Here is an 18,550-nt window from a genome sequence, read left to right as displayed (position 1 = left end):
ACACCATTGATAATTATGAAAATTTAGCAACAATGGAAAAGGGCTAAACATCATTCTCCCTCTTTACCACACTGGAAAAATCGACTTCAGCACTATGACGTTACTTAACAGGCATTCTGCTCAATGTTAATTGATAGAGATGAAGAAGATTGTCTCTCATGTATAAACTTCTTTGAACCCACTTCGGTAGTTTTTTTGGTTGTATTCACAAACTTGAACATCCAGAAAGTGCACAGAGCTGAGTTTTATACTCGCTGATGTCATGCGCTGTATACTTATGGTTGACCTTACCTAGTAACGCCACAGGAACCATAGACACATGCCATCATAAAATGGCGGTACCCTTGCAAAAATAAATGGCACCACAGGAGAACATAATTGTTTTTTAACATTTGACAAAATGTACTGAAACAAAAAATATATGTGACCATTTCATTATATGGTCTCTAAAACTCCCAAAGCGACAATATTTTTTAGAGTTCAAGGGACAAATTTGTGGTTTTAAACCCTGCTTCTGACTTGCTCTTTGATTCTTAGCTGTCATTTATTATTGTGTGTCAAATATGAAATGCGGTAGATATAGTAATGTCAAAAAGAAGTATACTCTGTTTTAGCTCTCTCTGGTTTTACATATAAAAACATAACATGGCCTAGTCCTCACCAAGTCGTAAGATAAGGTTTTGCTATATTATTGTTTGTTTTTTTTTTTGTTTTTTTGAGATAAACAAATAAGCCAGCATGCCTAAAAACAGTTTATATGATTTGAGACATAGCTGCTGAAAATGGCTTGATGTCTGCTTACTGAAATCTCAGACTGACCATTCATTTATTGCTGTTGTGTGAAGTATGTACTACTGCCGCACAGACGGCTGATGATATTTTGCTGTCGGGGTGTCAGATTTTACAAACAACCTCTTATGTTGGCTGTCCATGACAGTGTCAGCTGTGGCCTGTGGCATGTGGCATTTCCCCAGTATCGACATTTTTTCACTATCATGCAAGAAAAACATAATGCCTGAATGTTGTACACTATTGAAATTTGGCATTATAATCAAGCTATATTGTAATAGCTTTAGGGAAATTAAATCAAAAACTGATACGCAGCATAAATGTATCAAAAAAAAAAAATAACTGTGGTGCCCTTGAGTAAACACAATTTTTCCTCAAAAAAGCAAGATATTGTATCTACAAATACCACAAAATATCTTTTCATTGCAGGGAAGGGTAAGGGGTTTGTAGATTTCACTTTTCTGAAATCTACTTTGAAAGAAAAACCTGAATTTCATACTCCCATCCAAGGCTATTTTATCCAACAATAAAACCCTAACAACAGATACATTGTGGATCCTGACCCCTCTTTTGCATTCACTGCCGGTGTCCTGTTTAAAAAAAAAAAAATGAACTATTTCTGTTGTACTTATCATCTTGTTCATTTAAGATGCCTCAATTTCAGTGTTAAAGTCTCCAACTTTAAAGACACACTACAGTCCCTTAAGGACACCTAAATAAGCAGTATAACAAAAACGGTATGCGCAAGGTCTATAGATTTTACAGTTTAAGCCAGGTATCACCAGATAACTAGTGAAGACATCAATTCAAGCTTCTTCGCAACTCCTCGGTAAATTAACTCAAGAATGTGCCTTGGTGTTTAAGCTGGAATAAGCTTTCACTCTTTTCCCTATAATGCAGATCGATGTTGATTTAGCCTTACTGTAACTCCATGAAATACAGTTATGCCTTCAATAAGACTAACACCCTCCATGTTATTAGTAATTGTAATTCATTTTGTACTTTCTATTCATAACAATTTAAATGTCAGTGCCTACAGCAGGAGCTTTATGATGCTGCGTCAAAATTAGGAGACTAGGGGTCACACCCCGCTTGTGGAGTTTGCATGTTGTCCCCGTGTCTCTGTGGATTTTCTCCAGGTGATCTGGTTTCCTCCCACATCCCAAAGACATACAGGTTAGGTGAATTGCCATTTTTAAATTGGCAATGCTCTGCATGTGTGAGTCTGCATATTCACCGTGAGATGGACAGATGCCCTGTCCAGCAATTGTTCCTGCTTTGTGCCTAATGCCTGCTGGAATAGGAGGTGAGATGTAGAGAAGGCCTACCATTTTTCAAGTGTGTGGACTTAGCAGCTGTCTATCACCTGAAAACTGACTTATATTCTCCAGAATATATTTTGTTAGCAACTAGTCCACACTGCTTGCTGTTGTACTGATCAAATGGCTTCATTTTTCTTAATCCCCCATAAAAATGAAACTGTAATTGTAACTAATTGTAATATGTGGAATATCATTCAGTTATCAAGAGGATCATTTAGAATGAAAAGTGGCAGCCATCATTGATGGCTAAGGACTGGACCAGGACAGGACAAGTTACAGTAGTCTAGTCTATCCTAATGCTATGTCCAAATGTGTCCCATTTACAGTAGGAAGATCTTTGGTATGAAGTGGTCCTGAATTTGTGCAGTCAGTGCTAGCTCATTGAGAGTTTCCATGTTGAGTCTGGAGGGCCATACACATACCCTTCTTTGCAATGGGCATGGCGCTAGTTTGTTTGGTTCTTTTAGATTTGTTTGTTTGTGTGCTTGTTGTGGTTTTTTAAATAATTTTACTTGGGTTATTGGTGTTAGAAATCAAAAAGAATAAACTGGTAAATAAATCTGACTTTAATTTGTTTTCTTTTTTCTGTTGGTGTAAATGTGATTACATGCTGAGGCCGAGTTAGAATACCCCTGTGTAAATTAACTGTTACTTTGAGTTTTATGTATATATGAATATTTTATAAACAAAATACCCCACATGATGCCAACAGTCAAACAGGAGAATGGCAGTGATTTTACGGCAGAGAATGTAATGTGTTTCATGCTAGAAAGTCTTTGTCCTTCTCCAATTTTTGAAGTGCTCCCTTATTTCATTTCTCTCATTACGTTCACCATATCCATACATTTTCTCATTTGTCTCGTTTTCAACTTGATCAGTGCTTTAGGTTATGGTAGCAGCCACTGTTAGTGTTGGAACTCATGTACTTTTCACATGCTTTATCGTCCTGTAAGGTAGCTTACTTAACATCACATCAGTTGTTCTCACCTCTTACCAAGTTTTATGTGCAGATACATGTGTGTGTGTATGCGGCATGTGCCCTCAGCCTGTAATGAGACTTCTACTCTGCTGATCAGGTTTGCACTTCCTCCTTCTCAATAGTCTGGCTACCCTTCTAGTTTCCTGCTTGTCAGAGAGCTTCCCATTCCCAGGCCTCCTAGGGGCCAGCAGGACATCCTGTGGGAGTTTGGACAGAGCACACCAGCTTTCTAAGGTTCAGTTAGTGGCACTGAATTTACCATGCTGACGACAAACTGCGGAGAAGAGAAACGTAAATTCTGTTTTCTAGCCTGCTATTGTTTGTACTTCTGTTTATACATCTTTCTCCTTTAGCAAAATAAAAAAAGGAAACTTGTTTGTACACCATTGGATATCCAGTGCTTCCGCTGCACATCTACAAACAGTTACATTAGTGTTTCAAGCCTCTGAGCAGGATATGCACTTAATTCACTGTTTGTTCACGTTGTGTCGGGTGGATGATGTTTGACCATTGTCTTCAGAAGCAAGTCTACATAGTGAAGTCTCACATCTGCATTGAGACATTCTAAATTAGGCCTAAGCTTTTGCAGTAGAGTGTTACACCTTGCCTGATGAAGGGGCCTTAGCTGCCTCAAAAGCTTGCATTTGTAATCTATTTAGTTAGCCAATAAAAGGTGTCATTTCACCCTACTTTTTCCTGTCTAAGCTTTTGTAAGAATTATAGATTAATCTCAAAACATGCCTGTTCTCTGTTTATTACTAGAAAAAACAATCCTATCTTAAAATAATATGTGCAGTTACAAAAAAGGATAGAATAAGAAGTGAGACGATGGTGCAACAAAAGTGGGAGAGATATCTAAAACTACAAGAAAGCAGACTGAAGTGGTATGGACATGTGATGAGGAGAGACCATAAATATGTGGGCAAAAGAGCGATGAAAATGGAAGTACTGGGGAAGAGAAAGAGGAACGCCAAAGTGGAGTTGGATGGACAGAGTAAAAGATCTGAAGGAAAAGGGCTTGACTGGGGAGAAAGTGCAGGACTGAACTCTATGGAGAAGGTTGATCAAGCGCATCAACCCCACAGAGAAATGGGAAAAGATGAAGGGGAAGAAGAAGAAGACAACTTTGCTTTTTGCTCCTTGTCATATAGTACATGGCACAAACTCATTTTATTAACATTATTTTGGTATCCTGAAAATTATTCGAGAAATGCCACAATCATCATGCTTTTAGAATTAAGTACAACTTTTGAACCAAATGACTGTAACATTACTCCTCTTAGGTTGTTTACATCATATTTATCAAATTATTTTCAATATTTGTAAAAGCCAATAGACAGAGCTCTATTGTTTTTGTCTATGAAACAATGTAATGTTCTCAATTAGTCATTGCTAGGTCCAGTGCTACATTTTGTGTTTATTAACATCAGTAGTTATTGTTCAGGAAGGTAATATTTATTTTCATTAGTAAGCAAACGTCAATTAGTGGTCCATCACGCAAACATTCTATCTCTTCTGTTGCATCAGTCACTATTTCATTGAGGCAAAACATTGCGTAAGTGGTAACTACTTGTTCTTAAACTAAAAACACACATGTCATGTTAGTGGCTGGAAATTCTGCCATCACCATTAAAGTTGAAGGGCCTAAATTAGTTTTGCTGTTGGCTATTATCTTTGGTATATCCTTTATTCCTCACATTGCTGAGCATTCTGGAACCTACTTTCTATAGCTAAGAAATATTGGGAATTCAAGGTTGTTTAAAATGAGTTGATTTATCTACCTATTAATTCATCCATTATCAAAACTACTTAATCCAGTGCAGTGCTGTAGGAGTCTGACGCACATCTGGTATCACTGAGCACAAAGCAGGAACCGGCCCTAGACAGGGTGCAGGTGTTGTTTGTTTGTCTAGGATTAGGGTTATGTCAATGCTTTAACTAAAGGCTCTTCAAATTATCCTGTTTCAGCAGCCTTTAACAAATCCAGTAATTGGCTACAAGGATCAAACTAAAGGCGAGGCGAATGACCACAGAACTCCAGGGTGACATCAAGCTTCTAAGTTTCTAAATCCTTCCAATTTACATATTAACCTGTAAATGGCTTCCCCCCACCACCTCCACCTCCTTTAATTTGAAACTTTTACCTGAAGGGGTTTTCTACTACATTGTTTTGGTGGGCCCAGCACATTAGTATGCAGTGCACAAATCCATGATGTGATTGGTGAAATGTTGGACAGCATCTTATCATTGGATTTAACATGCACTGAAGAGAGTAAACATTTGAGATTGTACTAATAAACAATCAAGGACTGGTGCAGCATCCAGATAAAGCTTAAATGCATGTTAATGGTCCTTCACCTGGCAGTAAACAACCCTCCCAGAGTTCAGAACAGGTTAGAAACTCCTGACACACAGTGTGAGGTGTCAGAATTGCTTTTTCCCCTATATTAACCATATTGCATTATATAAATAAATACTTGTAGAATTTTGGATTCAGGACTGTAGAGTTCCACCCAATGCTTTCAGTCTAATTATAAGCACACCGCCCCTGAGGGTCTGGATGGCGGGGGATCCTGGCCATACGTACTTCACTCCCTTAACCTGATCCAGCTCAGATGCTGTGGTTCTTTCTCCTGATCCATTTAGGCATCTGTACTCTGTGTTGTATTTGAAAGACTCTTAGGGCAAGCTGTTATTGGTGTTTCGCTATTCAGGGGTCAATATTCATTTTCTATTCAAATTGTTGTGAAAAGTTAAGCAAAATGATACCTTTTATTTGCTAACTAAAAAGATTACAATATGCAAGCTTTCAGAGCAACTCAAGCTCCTTCTTCAGGCAAGATGTAATGTAAGAAGGGGCCTGAGTGGCCTCGAAAGCTTGCATATTGTAATCTTTTTTAGTTAACCAATAAAAGGTGTCATTTTACTTGACTTCTCACTACATTCATAATGGCTAACACGGTACAACACCCTAGTACTATTCAAATTTTGAAAATGTCTGTTATTTCTCTGTTGAATTCTACTCCGTAACAATTTGATTAAAAAAAAAAAAAAAAAAAAGCACACTTTCAGCCATGTGGGAAAATAAAAAGAAACAGTTGCAGGAAAGCCTTTTGAACTAGATCAAGCTGAGACAAAGTTTTTCTTTTGAAGTCTTGCATTTTTATTGATCTGCTTTCTTTTATTAATGGGTAGTATTAATGTAATGTAGTCTTTTGGCTAACCCAGCCGGTACTGTTGTTGTCTGACCCGGTGGTCTGCTGGGTGTGGTACAGCACTGTGTGCTGCAAACTGCTGAGTAAGTGGACTGAACAACTTTAGATTTTATAAAGTAATTTTTGTACACAAATGTTGTTGCCACAACAGTGTTTTTTGAACTTTTCTTAAGGAAGGGGGGCTATATTGGAGTCTGGTGTCATTTAATACCTTGGGGTATGTGCTTGGATTTAGCAGATTTGTAACTTTTGCTTATTTTTCTCTCCTGTAAGGTGAACATTCAGTTTGCTGGAGGCTTGTCTAACACGACTCAGCTAAAATCGAACAGCATGGAGGTCAAAGGTCACCTTATCACACCTGCTGGACTCAGTTGCTCTGGTAAATTATTACTTTTTTTTTTATTCATTCATGCCATCCGAAATATTTTTTTTCATTCAGTAACCCTCATAAGTATGTCATTGCACTGTATCATTTGTATACAGTGTGTGAAATACCTCATGGAAATCAGGGTGTCCTGTTAGTGCTCCATTGTTGGCTGAACACTGAAATCTTACTCTGGCACTATGGATCATACAATACATAGGCTAGTGAAAATGCTATCAGATAAAATATTTCTATCTTAAGTAGACAAAACACACTGTACACAGATACACAATCTGCCAACAAGAGCTACACCATCTTGTAATTATGACTGGCAACCTGCAGAACAGTCATTTTTTCATGACACATACTTACATAGACACTATTTCATCATGTGGATTACTGTAATGTCATTTTGTGACCTAAACCAATTTGTCACCCTGCCACAGACTTAACACTGTAGCCCCAGTTAGCTAAGAGCACAAGGCAGGTGCATGTCATTCCAAGGGCAAAACAGTGTTTCTGTGCAACATAAATATTGTCAATATCATAATATTTTCAATCTCTTATCACTGATTGCTGTCCACCATCTTACTCTTTAATGTCAACAAGACAAAGGCCAGCACTAATGGCTGAAAGGGACTCATGTTAATCGTTTTCTCTGGAAGTCTCTGCCTCCTCTCATGGCTTTTCAAATGATAAGTTTCCCTTCCTTCACAGATGGGCTGCTGGTGCTCAAGCATCTATCTCTGCCTGGCCTCTGAAGTAGTCACAGACCACTGTATTCTCGTCAAGTCTGTGAAGAGTTATCTGCTGACTGTTAGTAGCACTGGGGTGTTGTATCGTGTTAGCCATTATGGATGTAATAAGAAATCAAGTAAAATGACACCTTTTATTGGCTAACTAAAAAGATTACAATATGCAAGCTTTCAAGGCAACTCAGGCCCCTTCTTCGGGCAAATTAGTTAGCCAATAAAAGGTGTCATTTTACTTGACTTCTCATTACTGCTGACTGTTACAACATTTTCTCCCAAACCCAGCAATGGAGCACTAAATGATATAGAACACCGCAACATGTTTCTAAAATTTAGTATTAGGGACCTCACAACAGTCGATTTTTAGATTTTCAGGGGGTTGGTTGTGTTACTGCTAATGGGTAATTTTCAGGTAGGTGTGTGACAGAGTTTAGAAAAAGATGCACCTTTGAGCAGGAGTGAGCACAGTGATGGCCTGGTGCCCTGTCCAGGACTGGGTCCTGCATTGTGCCCAGTGCTGCTGTCATAAGCTGTGGTCCCCAGTAACCCTCAACTATATTAAGTGGGTTTGAAATGCATGGATGTAACTACGCATGTCTAATATATATTATATATACAGGTGCTGGTCATAAAATTAGAATATCATGACAAAGTTGATTTATTTCAGTAATTCCATTCAAAAAGTGAACCTTGTATATTAGATTCATTCGTTACACACAGACTGATGTATTTCAAATGTTTATTTCTTTTAATATTGATGATTATAGCTGACAACTAATGAAAGTCCCAAATTCAGTATCTCAGAAAATTAGAATATTATGAAAAGGTTCAATGTTGAAGACACCTGGTGCCACACTCTAATCAGCTAATTAACTCAAAACACCTGCAAAAGCCTTTAAATGGTCTCTCAGTCTAGTTCTGTAGGTTACACAATCATGGGGAAGACTGCTGACTTGACAGTTGTCCAAAAGACGACCATTGACACCTTGCACAAGGAGAGCAAGACACAAAAGGTCATTGCTAAAGAGGCTGGCTGTTCACAGAACTCTGTGTCCAAGCACATTAATAGAGAGGCGAAGGGAAGGACAAGATGTGGTAGAAAAAAGTGTACAAGCAATAGGGATAACCGCACCCTGGAGAGGATTGTGAAACAAAACCCATTCAAAAATGTGGGGGAGATTCACAAAGAGTGGACTGCAGCTGGAGTCAGTGCTTCAAGAACCACCACGCACAGACGTATGCAAGACATGGGTTTCAGCTGTCGCATTCCTAGTGTCAAGCCACTCTTGAACAAGAGACAGCGTCAGAAGCGTCTCGCCTGGGCTAAAGACAAAAAGGACTGGACTGCTGCGGAGTGGTCCAAAGTTATGTTCTCTGATGAAAGTAAATTTTGCATTTGCTTTGGAAATCAAGGTCCCAGAGTCTGGAGGAAGAGAGGAGAGGCACAGAATCCACGTTGCGTGAGGTCCAGTGTAAAGTTTCCACAGTCAGTGATGGTTTGGGGTGCCATGTCATCTGCTGGTGTTGGTCCAAGGTCAACGCAGCCGTCTACCAGGAAGTTTTAGAGCACTTCATGCTTCCTGCTGCTGACGAACTTTATGGAGATGCAGATTTCATTTTCCAACAGGACCTGGCACCTGCACACAGTGCCAAAGCTACCAGTACCTGGTTTAAGGACCATGGTATCCCTATTCTTGATTGGCCAGCAAACTCGCCTGACCTTGAAAATCTATGGGGTATTGTGAAGAGGAAGATGCAATACGCCAGACCTAACAATTCAGAAGAGCTGAAGGCCACTATCAGAGCAACATGGGCTCTCATAACACCTGAGCAGTGCCACAGACTGATCAACTCCATGCCACGCCGCATTGCTGCAGTAATCCAGGCCAAAGGAGACCCAACTAAATATTGAGTGCTGTACATGCTCATACTTTTCATGTTCATACCTTTCAGTTGGCCAACATTTCTAAAAATCCTTTTTTTGCATTGGTCTTAATTGATATTCTAATTTTCCGAGATACTGAATTTGGGACTTTCATTAGTTGTCAGTTATAGTCATCAACATTAAAAGAAATAACCATTTGAAATACATCAGTCTGTGTGTAATGAATGAATCTAATATACAAGTTTCACTTTTTGAATGGAATTACTGAAATAAATCAACTTTGTCATGATATTCTAATTTTATGACCAGCACCTGTGTGTGTGTGTGTGTGTGTGTATATATATATATATATATATATATATATATATATATATATATATATATATATATATATATATATATAATATGCATAAGTCTGACCACAATCTGATATTTGGGTGGTTACCTACCAAGTGTCGTGTTTGGTTGGTTGATATATATATCAGTCTCCAACTGATTTTTGGAGTTAGCCTGAATCTCAGCTTCATTGGCCATTGATTCACATGTAGTATGAGAGTGTTTACAATGCCCGATTGCCTCTCACAATTGGGCTGTTGAACACTCAAAAGAATTTGTCATGTCAGACATTTCTGCTGGCTGCCTTGTAGTGTAAGCAGAGTTACAAGCCTATTCTTTAGATGGTGCTACATAATTTCCTGAAATTCACTTTGCAGTAACTGTGCATCATAAATGTATGGTCTGAGTACCCACATCATGCATGCCAATCTGACTGAACATGCTCGTGCAGTGTAAGCACATGCAGTATACGACTGGCGACTCTGTTGCACAGTGTGAGTAGTCGCTTGACCAAAAATCATAAAAAACACATTTTAGAAGCATAAAGGTATATAATACAACAATATATAACACAACAATCACCATGGAAAGCAACTCTTGTGTGCCCATTATGTTGAAATATGTTTTTCTTCCATGAAGGGTGACCAGGGGATTAGACAACATAATGAGCAGAATCCAATCAAGGAAGAGCCACATAATAAGCACAAGCCAACTAGAGTGCAAAGGAGTCAACATTTTCAGAAATCTTCATTATCAGCTATCCATACTGAAACACTGTGCTGACATTCTCAGAAGTCTCTGGCTCTGGAAAAACTTACTTAAATGAAAATGTACTAGTGTGGGTGGGGCCATAGGCACAAGTCAAGAAACAGCCCTGTATGGGTGAATAGTTCATTGCAGGTCACGCTAAAACATCCCCTGACTTTTATAGAGGTTGGGCCAGTACAGAATAGCCAGGTCTGCTAACATGCAGGTGTTGTTTGGGTTGTGGTTGGAGATCCAGAGCACCAACTGAAAAATTACCCAGACCTTCAATAAATTATTAAAAGGTTTTTTAGATTGCATTTTGTTGGTTTTTTGGTTTGTTTTTACACCTTCAAACTTTTAGGAGATCCCTTTTGTATTGCAGTTCATGTACAATGTGAAGTGCTGGTACACTTTGTTTTTCTATTAATTTTTTTAAATCTATATTATTGTCTTTAAAACACAAAATCATGGATATGGCGGAGATGTTCACCTTCAAAGTAAATGAAAATGAATAAAAGGCTCTTAAATCTAAATTTCATGTTTTATTTTCTTTTTTGTCTCTTATAGTTAGTGTTACTTGATCATAGGCAGTTTGTAATTCTGCTGTGTGTCAGTAGACGTTGCTGTATTAGTCCCTAAAACTGTTGAATCTGCTTATATAATACACTACTGTGGCTGTTCATTTGTCTGTCCAGGATTTTAAATCACCTATAGCTCGCAAACCATTTGACCTATTGACCTGAAATTTGGTACACATATACTACATGACGTCTGCTATCCGCTTTTGGGGTGATGATTGACCTCCAAGGTTATTCCTCTTTTTATTTTTATTTTATTTTATTGTAGAATCAACTCTCAGCAGTGGGCCAGCAGGGCGGCCGTGCGCACACACATACGGGCTCCGTTCTCATCCCTACCACCTTCTCTGTCACCTCCCCTACCTCTTCATATCCTAAATTATTCTTTAAGCAGATTGAAGACTTAAGTGGCAGCTTAAGTGGAAAAATTAAGGAAAACGTACTAAGTAATTGCAACACAAATACTGACTTAATCAGTTATAACGTGAAAAGATGCCAACGAAAGAAGAGAAGAAGTTGGCCGCTAGGGTGGAGAAAAGAAGAGCTGCTCAGTAAGCAGCAAGCGCATCAACCTCTGAGCAAATGAATGCTAAACATACAGAGAAAGAGTATGAACACTATGAATGCTCAAGTCAAATGTATTCGTCCAGTGTGCCATTACTGGTTTTTATATAAGTAAAAAGAGAGGAAAGCTCTTCTGATGCTGTAGAATCTATGTGTTGAATGCCCAAATAAAGTGACTAATCGATTCCTGTAAATCAGCACATCACCTGTACCAGTTATACCAACTCTGTTATTAATTTACTGGTGTTCAGAGCCATCACATGATTTGCAAGTGGCTAGCTACAAAGAGAAAGGAAGACCGCTTCACACAAAGCATGCCTATAGGCCGAGATATCTTTGAGTATGTATTATTGGCATCCCACTGGTGATCTAGTATGTTTTTATACAGCAGAAAGCTTGCAGGTTTATGGACACAATTAAGTTTGAAAATAATAATCGCAACATATATATAGATACATATAGATATACTGTACAAAGATTAGTTGACTTTAAACACTTAGGTGGACAAGAAAAGATCAGAAACACATGGCGGCATATGAGTGACTTTACTTGCAAGCAATCTTCATGCCGCCTAGATGAACTGAATTAGTCCTAGTATTTAAAAAAAAAAAAATTCTGTTATGCAAGAAGTGGGGCAGCTGTTATAAGAACAGCTGTTCACAATTGAATATGAGAGGTTGTTTTGGATCTTTTTTTTTTTTTTTTGATGTTTCAGCCCTGAATGCAAATGTAGTAACAATGATGCATTCTTGTGAATCTGCCCAAATGTCAAAATGTGTGTGCTGAATTGTAAGTGTCCATTCTAACAGCTTAACTGTGTGTTGCTTGCATTCTAATTGCTAAAAGTAAGCTATTTTGTGTACTGACTGACCTGGTGCCAATGGTGCATCTCATATTGTGTGCTGTTCATTGCCAAGGTCCATGTTGGAGTAGGTATGCTGTCACAAACTACAATTCGTCGTCAGTAGGCTGTCTCCTAAGTGAGACACACTGTGCCAGAAGCGTCTTGCTTTTATAGCAGATGGATTACAGGGGGTGGAGTCAGTTTCCCACAATGAGTGGTTCCTCAGGGCTATGGGAGAAAAGGGAGCTGTTACCATCAGATGCAAAGCTCCCTAGTGTCCTGAAGTGGTAGTGCTTATCTCAGATGAAGATTGATGGTGAAGGATCACCCTGTAAAAACTGTTAGACACAGTATTCCAGAGTTTGGAGCACTATTGATTAAAACTACTGTAGGAGAATAAACTTTTATGAGTCTCTTGGAATTTTAAGCAAGTGCATATCTTGTGATTGCAATGCACATTCTACATGAGTATACACACTAATAAGGCCTGAAAGAAATGTTAAGGGACTTAAGAATAAGCCCTTTATGGCTTTACTATATATATCAAAAGCAGCACTTTAAAACTGGCTATCGACTGAAAACCAGTGTACTGATTTTGGAAGTGAAGCCATCTATTTCCTAGTTTTAGTGATGATCCTTCCTGCTGTGTTTTGAATTAACTGCAGAGTAGTAAATGACTAATTTGAACTTGACTAAAATAATTGATTCTTCTTGAAACAAAAGAAAATAAATGTTCAAGATCCAGAAAAATAATAAACAATAAAAAATAATAAATCACTAATTTTGTACATTACATTTTGTAGCAAAGAATTGAAATATCGAGCCCTTCACATTAAACAGTGTTTTGCTTTTGTAATGAATTTATCACCAAATAAATGAGCCAGTTTTTTTTCTGGATTATAAAGACAACTAACTTTAAAACATTATAAAATAAGTATCTTTCACTTCCATAAAATAATGCAGCTGATCATCATCAGCATAAAAATAAAATCTAATATTCATCTAATTGATATCTCCTAATGACAGAATACACCTGTACACCTGCTTATTATCCATGTAATTATCTAATCAGCCAATCAAATGGCAGCAGCACAATACATAAAATTAGGCCGATACAGGCCACCAGCTTCAATTAATGTTCACATCAGACACCAGAATGGAGGAAAAAATGTGATCTCAGTGATTTTGACCATGGCATGATCGGTGGTGCCTGATGGGATAGTTTGAGTATTTCTGCAATTGCTGATCTTCCGGCTTTACAGTCTTTACAGTTTACCCAGAATGCTACAAAAAAAATCCAGTGATTGTCAGTTCTGCGGATGTAAATGCCTTGATGATGAAAAAAATGTTAGAAGAGAATGGCCAGACTGGCTTGAGCTGACCGAAAGGCTACAGTCACTCAGATAACCACGCTGTACAACTGTGGTGAGCTGGAAAGCACTCTCTTTCCATGCATGCCTGGTTTTCCTTAGGTATTCCATTTTTCCTGCCATACCCCCAAATCCACCTAGATTAGGTTAATTGGTAAGTGTAAACTGGCCCTCTGTGAGAGTGTGCGCTCATTGGTTCTTTCATCGGCTTCAGCACCACGCAATCCTGATTCAGAAGAAATGTGGTGAACCTGAATAACGTTTGTCTGTGCAGTGGCTGAGTGAAAGCACAACTGAAATTTCTTGTAAATATTTAGTTTATAAGATTGGACAGAAAGAGAAAATACTGGAAAAATTGCAGTTTTAAATGAAACATAGGAAAAAAATGTTAAATTTGAAATTTGTCTATAATCCTTGGATCTAAATCTGATTCCTTTTCTAAAGGTCTAACCTTGGCCACTTCTGACTGGCAGTGCTGCCGATTCTTCCAATACACTTACACAGTGTTTACAGTAAACATTATGGAACATGCAGCCACAGCAAATGTGTTTTTCAGAAAACTTGGAACTGAGACTAAAAGACAGATGGCAGGCTTCTTGTAGATATCGACTGTAAAGCTCCTGTTTTGTAATAAATACAGTTCACTAAGGTGGAAGAGAAAGCACATTGTGATCCAGCAGCACTGAATCTGGAAGCTGACTCTTCAATTTGCCTGTGCCATGTTATCTACATATTTGTTTCAAAAAATCCCTAAAGTAATCTCAACCACTTTTAGGTGGAATTTGTCGTACATTTTGGTTTTTCATTTATCAGGTCAGCTATTGTTCTAAGTAAACTATAAGATATTCGGAGAGGTTATTATGGCTAGTCTTGGAATATTTTATATCTCATGATTATTTATAACTTCAGTCCAAGAAGACCAGTAAGCATTAAACTTTGTTGTGCTCTGTTTGTGCTCTAGTTTTGACATTTTAATGTAAGAGAGGATGTTGTATCATTAAGCTGCAGTAAATCCATTTTTATCGGTTATTACTGTTGTTAGTGTCAAATAAATCTTGATGTACTGCTAATAGTTGTGACTCTTAACTGTAACCAAATAATACTCTGAAATGATTTTATTAGGAGGTTGGATGATTCAAGAAGGTTCATCCCTTTAATTGACAATTCATTATAAAGTATGATGACAAAAGGTGTGTAACATTTTTCACTATTTCGAGAACTTTGAAGAACCAATCAGCGATTGAAGACTTTCATATACGTAACTAAAAACCACCCACCTAAATTAGTTTACCACACCTGATAGATAATTCAGATAAAGTTTCTAAAACACAAAAGGCCAATTTTTAATGTCTAACATTTGAATTTCGAAAGGGGTTAAAATCCCATAGAATTTTTGAAGGTAATTTTTGTTTTTGGTTTAAATAAAATGAATAAGTAGAACTGCAGCATTTCATAACAAGCTAACATTTAATAGACGACATCTTCAGCTACTTTAAAGAAATTTGCTGCATATTTGAGGATTATATATTATGTATATGTAACATATTTAAACATTTAGCATTCTTCTTTAAAGAGGAAGAGTGATATTTTTATTTGTGGTTGACTTAGAATTAGGAGCAAAAAATATTTTTGAGATGACCCTACATAGTCATGATGGATATAAATTAATAATAATAATAATAATTCATTACATTTATAAAATTAAATACAGGAATACTAGGGGGCTCCACCCCCTGCTCGCTTTGCTCACCCACCCAAGGGTTTGGTTAACCAGATACACAATTTTAAGAGATTATTTTCATGGGAATTGTTAAATGTGCATTATTTTCACTTTTACTTTAAAAATTTAGTAAAAACAATATTTGGAAATTATTTTTCTTCAAGATCGCATTGAATTTTGATTCTGTGTTTGGACTTACATCATGACAACACCACATATAACTGCCTGTGAGTGACTATCGTTTCTTTCTCTCTTAATAAATAAAATTACTTTTCCGAATGTTTGTCCATGCTCTTTCTTCTTCACTTAGTCATTGACGTGTCATCTAGAACGTATAAAATTATTGTCCTGATAAAATTTATAAGAGCTGAGAGCGCCGAAAGTGTGTCTGACAAAAGCATTCACACGACTGAGGTTAGATGACCGTGGTCTTGTTTGAAAATAGTTGTTGTTAGGGCGTGACTTGAAAGAATCTCGTGTTAAAAGTCTCCATCTCACGGGACTTCATACCATGCCAATGTTTTTCGAATCTTTCAATTCTCGCTGGCAATACGAATTAGACGATCTACAAGTCTTCGACTTAAAGTTTAAATCCAAACAATATATTCAGTCTCTTTTCGCTGTTCCGTTATTTCACCAAGTAATAATTTCTGTTTGTGTGCACTAATGCAATCTTTCCTATCCTTTTTTTGAGACTTTTGAATTTTCTTACTTCCATAATCTCTAACCTGCTCTGCATGTGTATCGCGCCAACGTTTTTGGAATCTGTTAATTCTTGTGAATACGCCTCTTCATTGGGAACAAACACTACCTTTTTTTTTCCCTGATGGCAACACGAATTAGACTAGGAATACTATAGTCTGAAAATTATTATTATTATTTTTTTTTATACATTTTCTGTTCTGCAACCAAAATAGTGCAACTCCACTCTAGCCTTGGTAACTGATCAAACAAACTTTTGTAGTTTCTTTTTGCTTGTGTACACATTGATTTGACATTTCTCTCCAATACCTAAAACTATTGAAAATAAGTCTCAATATTGTGGATGAAAGACATGTAGACATGTTTGGTTAGTTTTGCTTTGAAGTCAGTCAGAGTGGCATCTGAAAAACATTTAATTTTCACGCCTGGCCTTTCATTGCTAGGAATTCTAAACAAGCCAGCCTCTGGAATTCTCAATTATGAGCACTTTATGTGGAGTATCACCAGAACAGGTAAAGAGCACCTCTGAGTCCAAATTACTAATCTGGATACAAGGGGGTTTAACTTTAGATATTTTAGAACTGCTCCTATTCCAACGTGGTGATCAGCATGGTTGCTGTGGCTGAATTGGTCCTGTTGCTTATTTTGGCCACTATTTTTTTCATAATTCTTTTTATTTGAAAATGAAAAATTATAAAATACCATTGTGAGTACAATAGTATTCTTTTAAAGCAATCCATGAAGTCACTCCAGATCAGAGACATTGCTGAAGGGCCTGATTGTGCATCTGGTTTAAAAACACAATTTACTCTACCAGTTTCAAAGCTGAAAACATTATAAATGCACACATCCCACCTCTGAGATGCTGTAACATGCATAAAATTAGATGGATAGATAGTATTTTATTTGACTCAAGGGGAAATTTAGTTTGGCAGAAGAAATGTACAAATATTATAACAAACAACAACAACCTTCCCTCAATCACACAAGAGAATTACAACCAAGAAGAAAAAAACCTCCTAAGAAATAAAGTGTCTGGTCTGCCCTTTCTTCTACTGTATGTATAGATCCTGTGTGTGATATGTCCAGATTTCCACTGATATTGATCCCAGTGTATTTATAGCAGTGTACTCCCTCCACATTCTTGAATAGGGACTGGACATAGAAGCCATTTCACTAACCAGTTCCTTGGTTTAGGATCTTCACAAACTGCATAGCAGAAAGTCCACTCATTGTCCAGGACACCATAGGCTAATCCACCTGCCTATCCCAGAACTTCCCTTTAAAATTAGTTGCAATAAGAACTTATACCTGCAGTTACTCATATGGAGATGATGTTGTAAAGCTTAAAATAATGTTAATTTCTTTATTATTTTTGTTGTGCTTTTACAGTTTGCTCAGTCAAGGATGCTTACATTATTTTTTTTGTTTACTTTCTCCATTTTTCATATATGGCAGATGTATTGTTTTGATGAAAAAAAAATTCAATTTTGAATTTTTAATGGAAAAGCACATTTTGATATTTTAGAACAAGTGCCAAACATGGTTGGAAATGTGTGTTTGTGGTTAAAACTTATGAAGACACTGAAAATGAATGGACTGATTTGAATGAGACATTGTGTTAAATTTGCACTCCTTTGTCTAAAGAACTTATTAGGTTTTAACTGAATTCCACCTATTCAGTGTTTAGAGTACCGAGTTTTTAAGACCGATACCAACGACAACTAATCCACTGCTTACAAGTTCACAACATTTGGTATAATCGATTAGGAGTTTGACAGAAACATTTATGTAAATTTTGAGTTAAATCTAAAGCCCAAGCTCTGAGCTGCTAGACTTTTATTACAACAACACACTGATTACATTTTAATGCCTTTTAAAAACTGGCAGATAAAAAAAAATGTCTTCTGCCTTCATTTTAGGATGCCAAACCCAAGATATCTCAAATGCATTACAAAAGATATGGGATTGTACTCCAACCCCCTTTAAATTTTAATATTTTAAACACAACTATGAGTAAAGAAACTGAAACAAAATTACATGTGAATTGATTCATTACTTGTTTGTTCAAAACTGGGCCAAAAAGCTTTAAACGAAAATATGTAATTTAATTAGTTACATAAATATGTATGTATGTATGTATGTACAGTATGTATGTGTTTGTGTGTGTGTGTGTGTGTGTGATAGATAGAGATATATAGATATAAATATAGATAGAGAGATAGAGATATATAGATATACAGTAGATGTGTATATATATATATGGGTCAGAAAAAGACATACAAGTTATGATTGCTACACTCAAGCACACTTTAATAATGATAATAAGAAGACATATAATACAAATAAACAATACAACAATTAATAAATAAATACAGTAATC

The 18,550-nt window shown here is 37.0% G+C and overlaps 1 protein-coding gene across 3 annotated transcripts in view; it reads left to right on the top strand.

Annotated features, from left to right (window-relative positions):
* ccdc120a (coiled-coil domain containing 120a) overlaps nt 1-18,550 on the top strand; it is a 240,217-nt gene that overhangs the window by 189,265 nt on the left and 32,402 nt on the right. For all 3 annotated transcript variants that reach the window (XM_028813286.2, XM_051933491.1, XM_028813285.2), the window contains one exon: nt 6,579-6,684. In XM_028813286.2, the coding sequence (XP_028669119.1) occupies nt 6,636-6,684 (49 nt within the window). In that variant the 5' untranslated portion in view covers nt 6,579-6,635. The remainder of the gene's footprint in view (nt 1-6,578; nt 6,685-18,550) is intronic.

The sequence above is a fragment of the Erpetoichthys calabaricus genome, chromosome 11 (assembly GCF_900747795.2).
Source record: "Erpetoichthys calabaricus chromosome 11, fErpCal1.3, whole genome shotgun sequence".
Classification (NCBI taxonomy): Eukaryota; Metazoa; Chordata; class Cladistia; order Polypteriformes; family Polypteridae; genus Erpetoichthys; species Erpetoichthys calabaricus.
The sequence above is the reverse complement of the archived record's forward strand: the minus strand, read 5'-3'. Positions and strand labels throughout refer to the sequence as shown.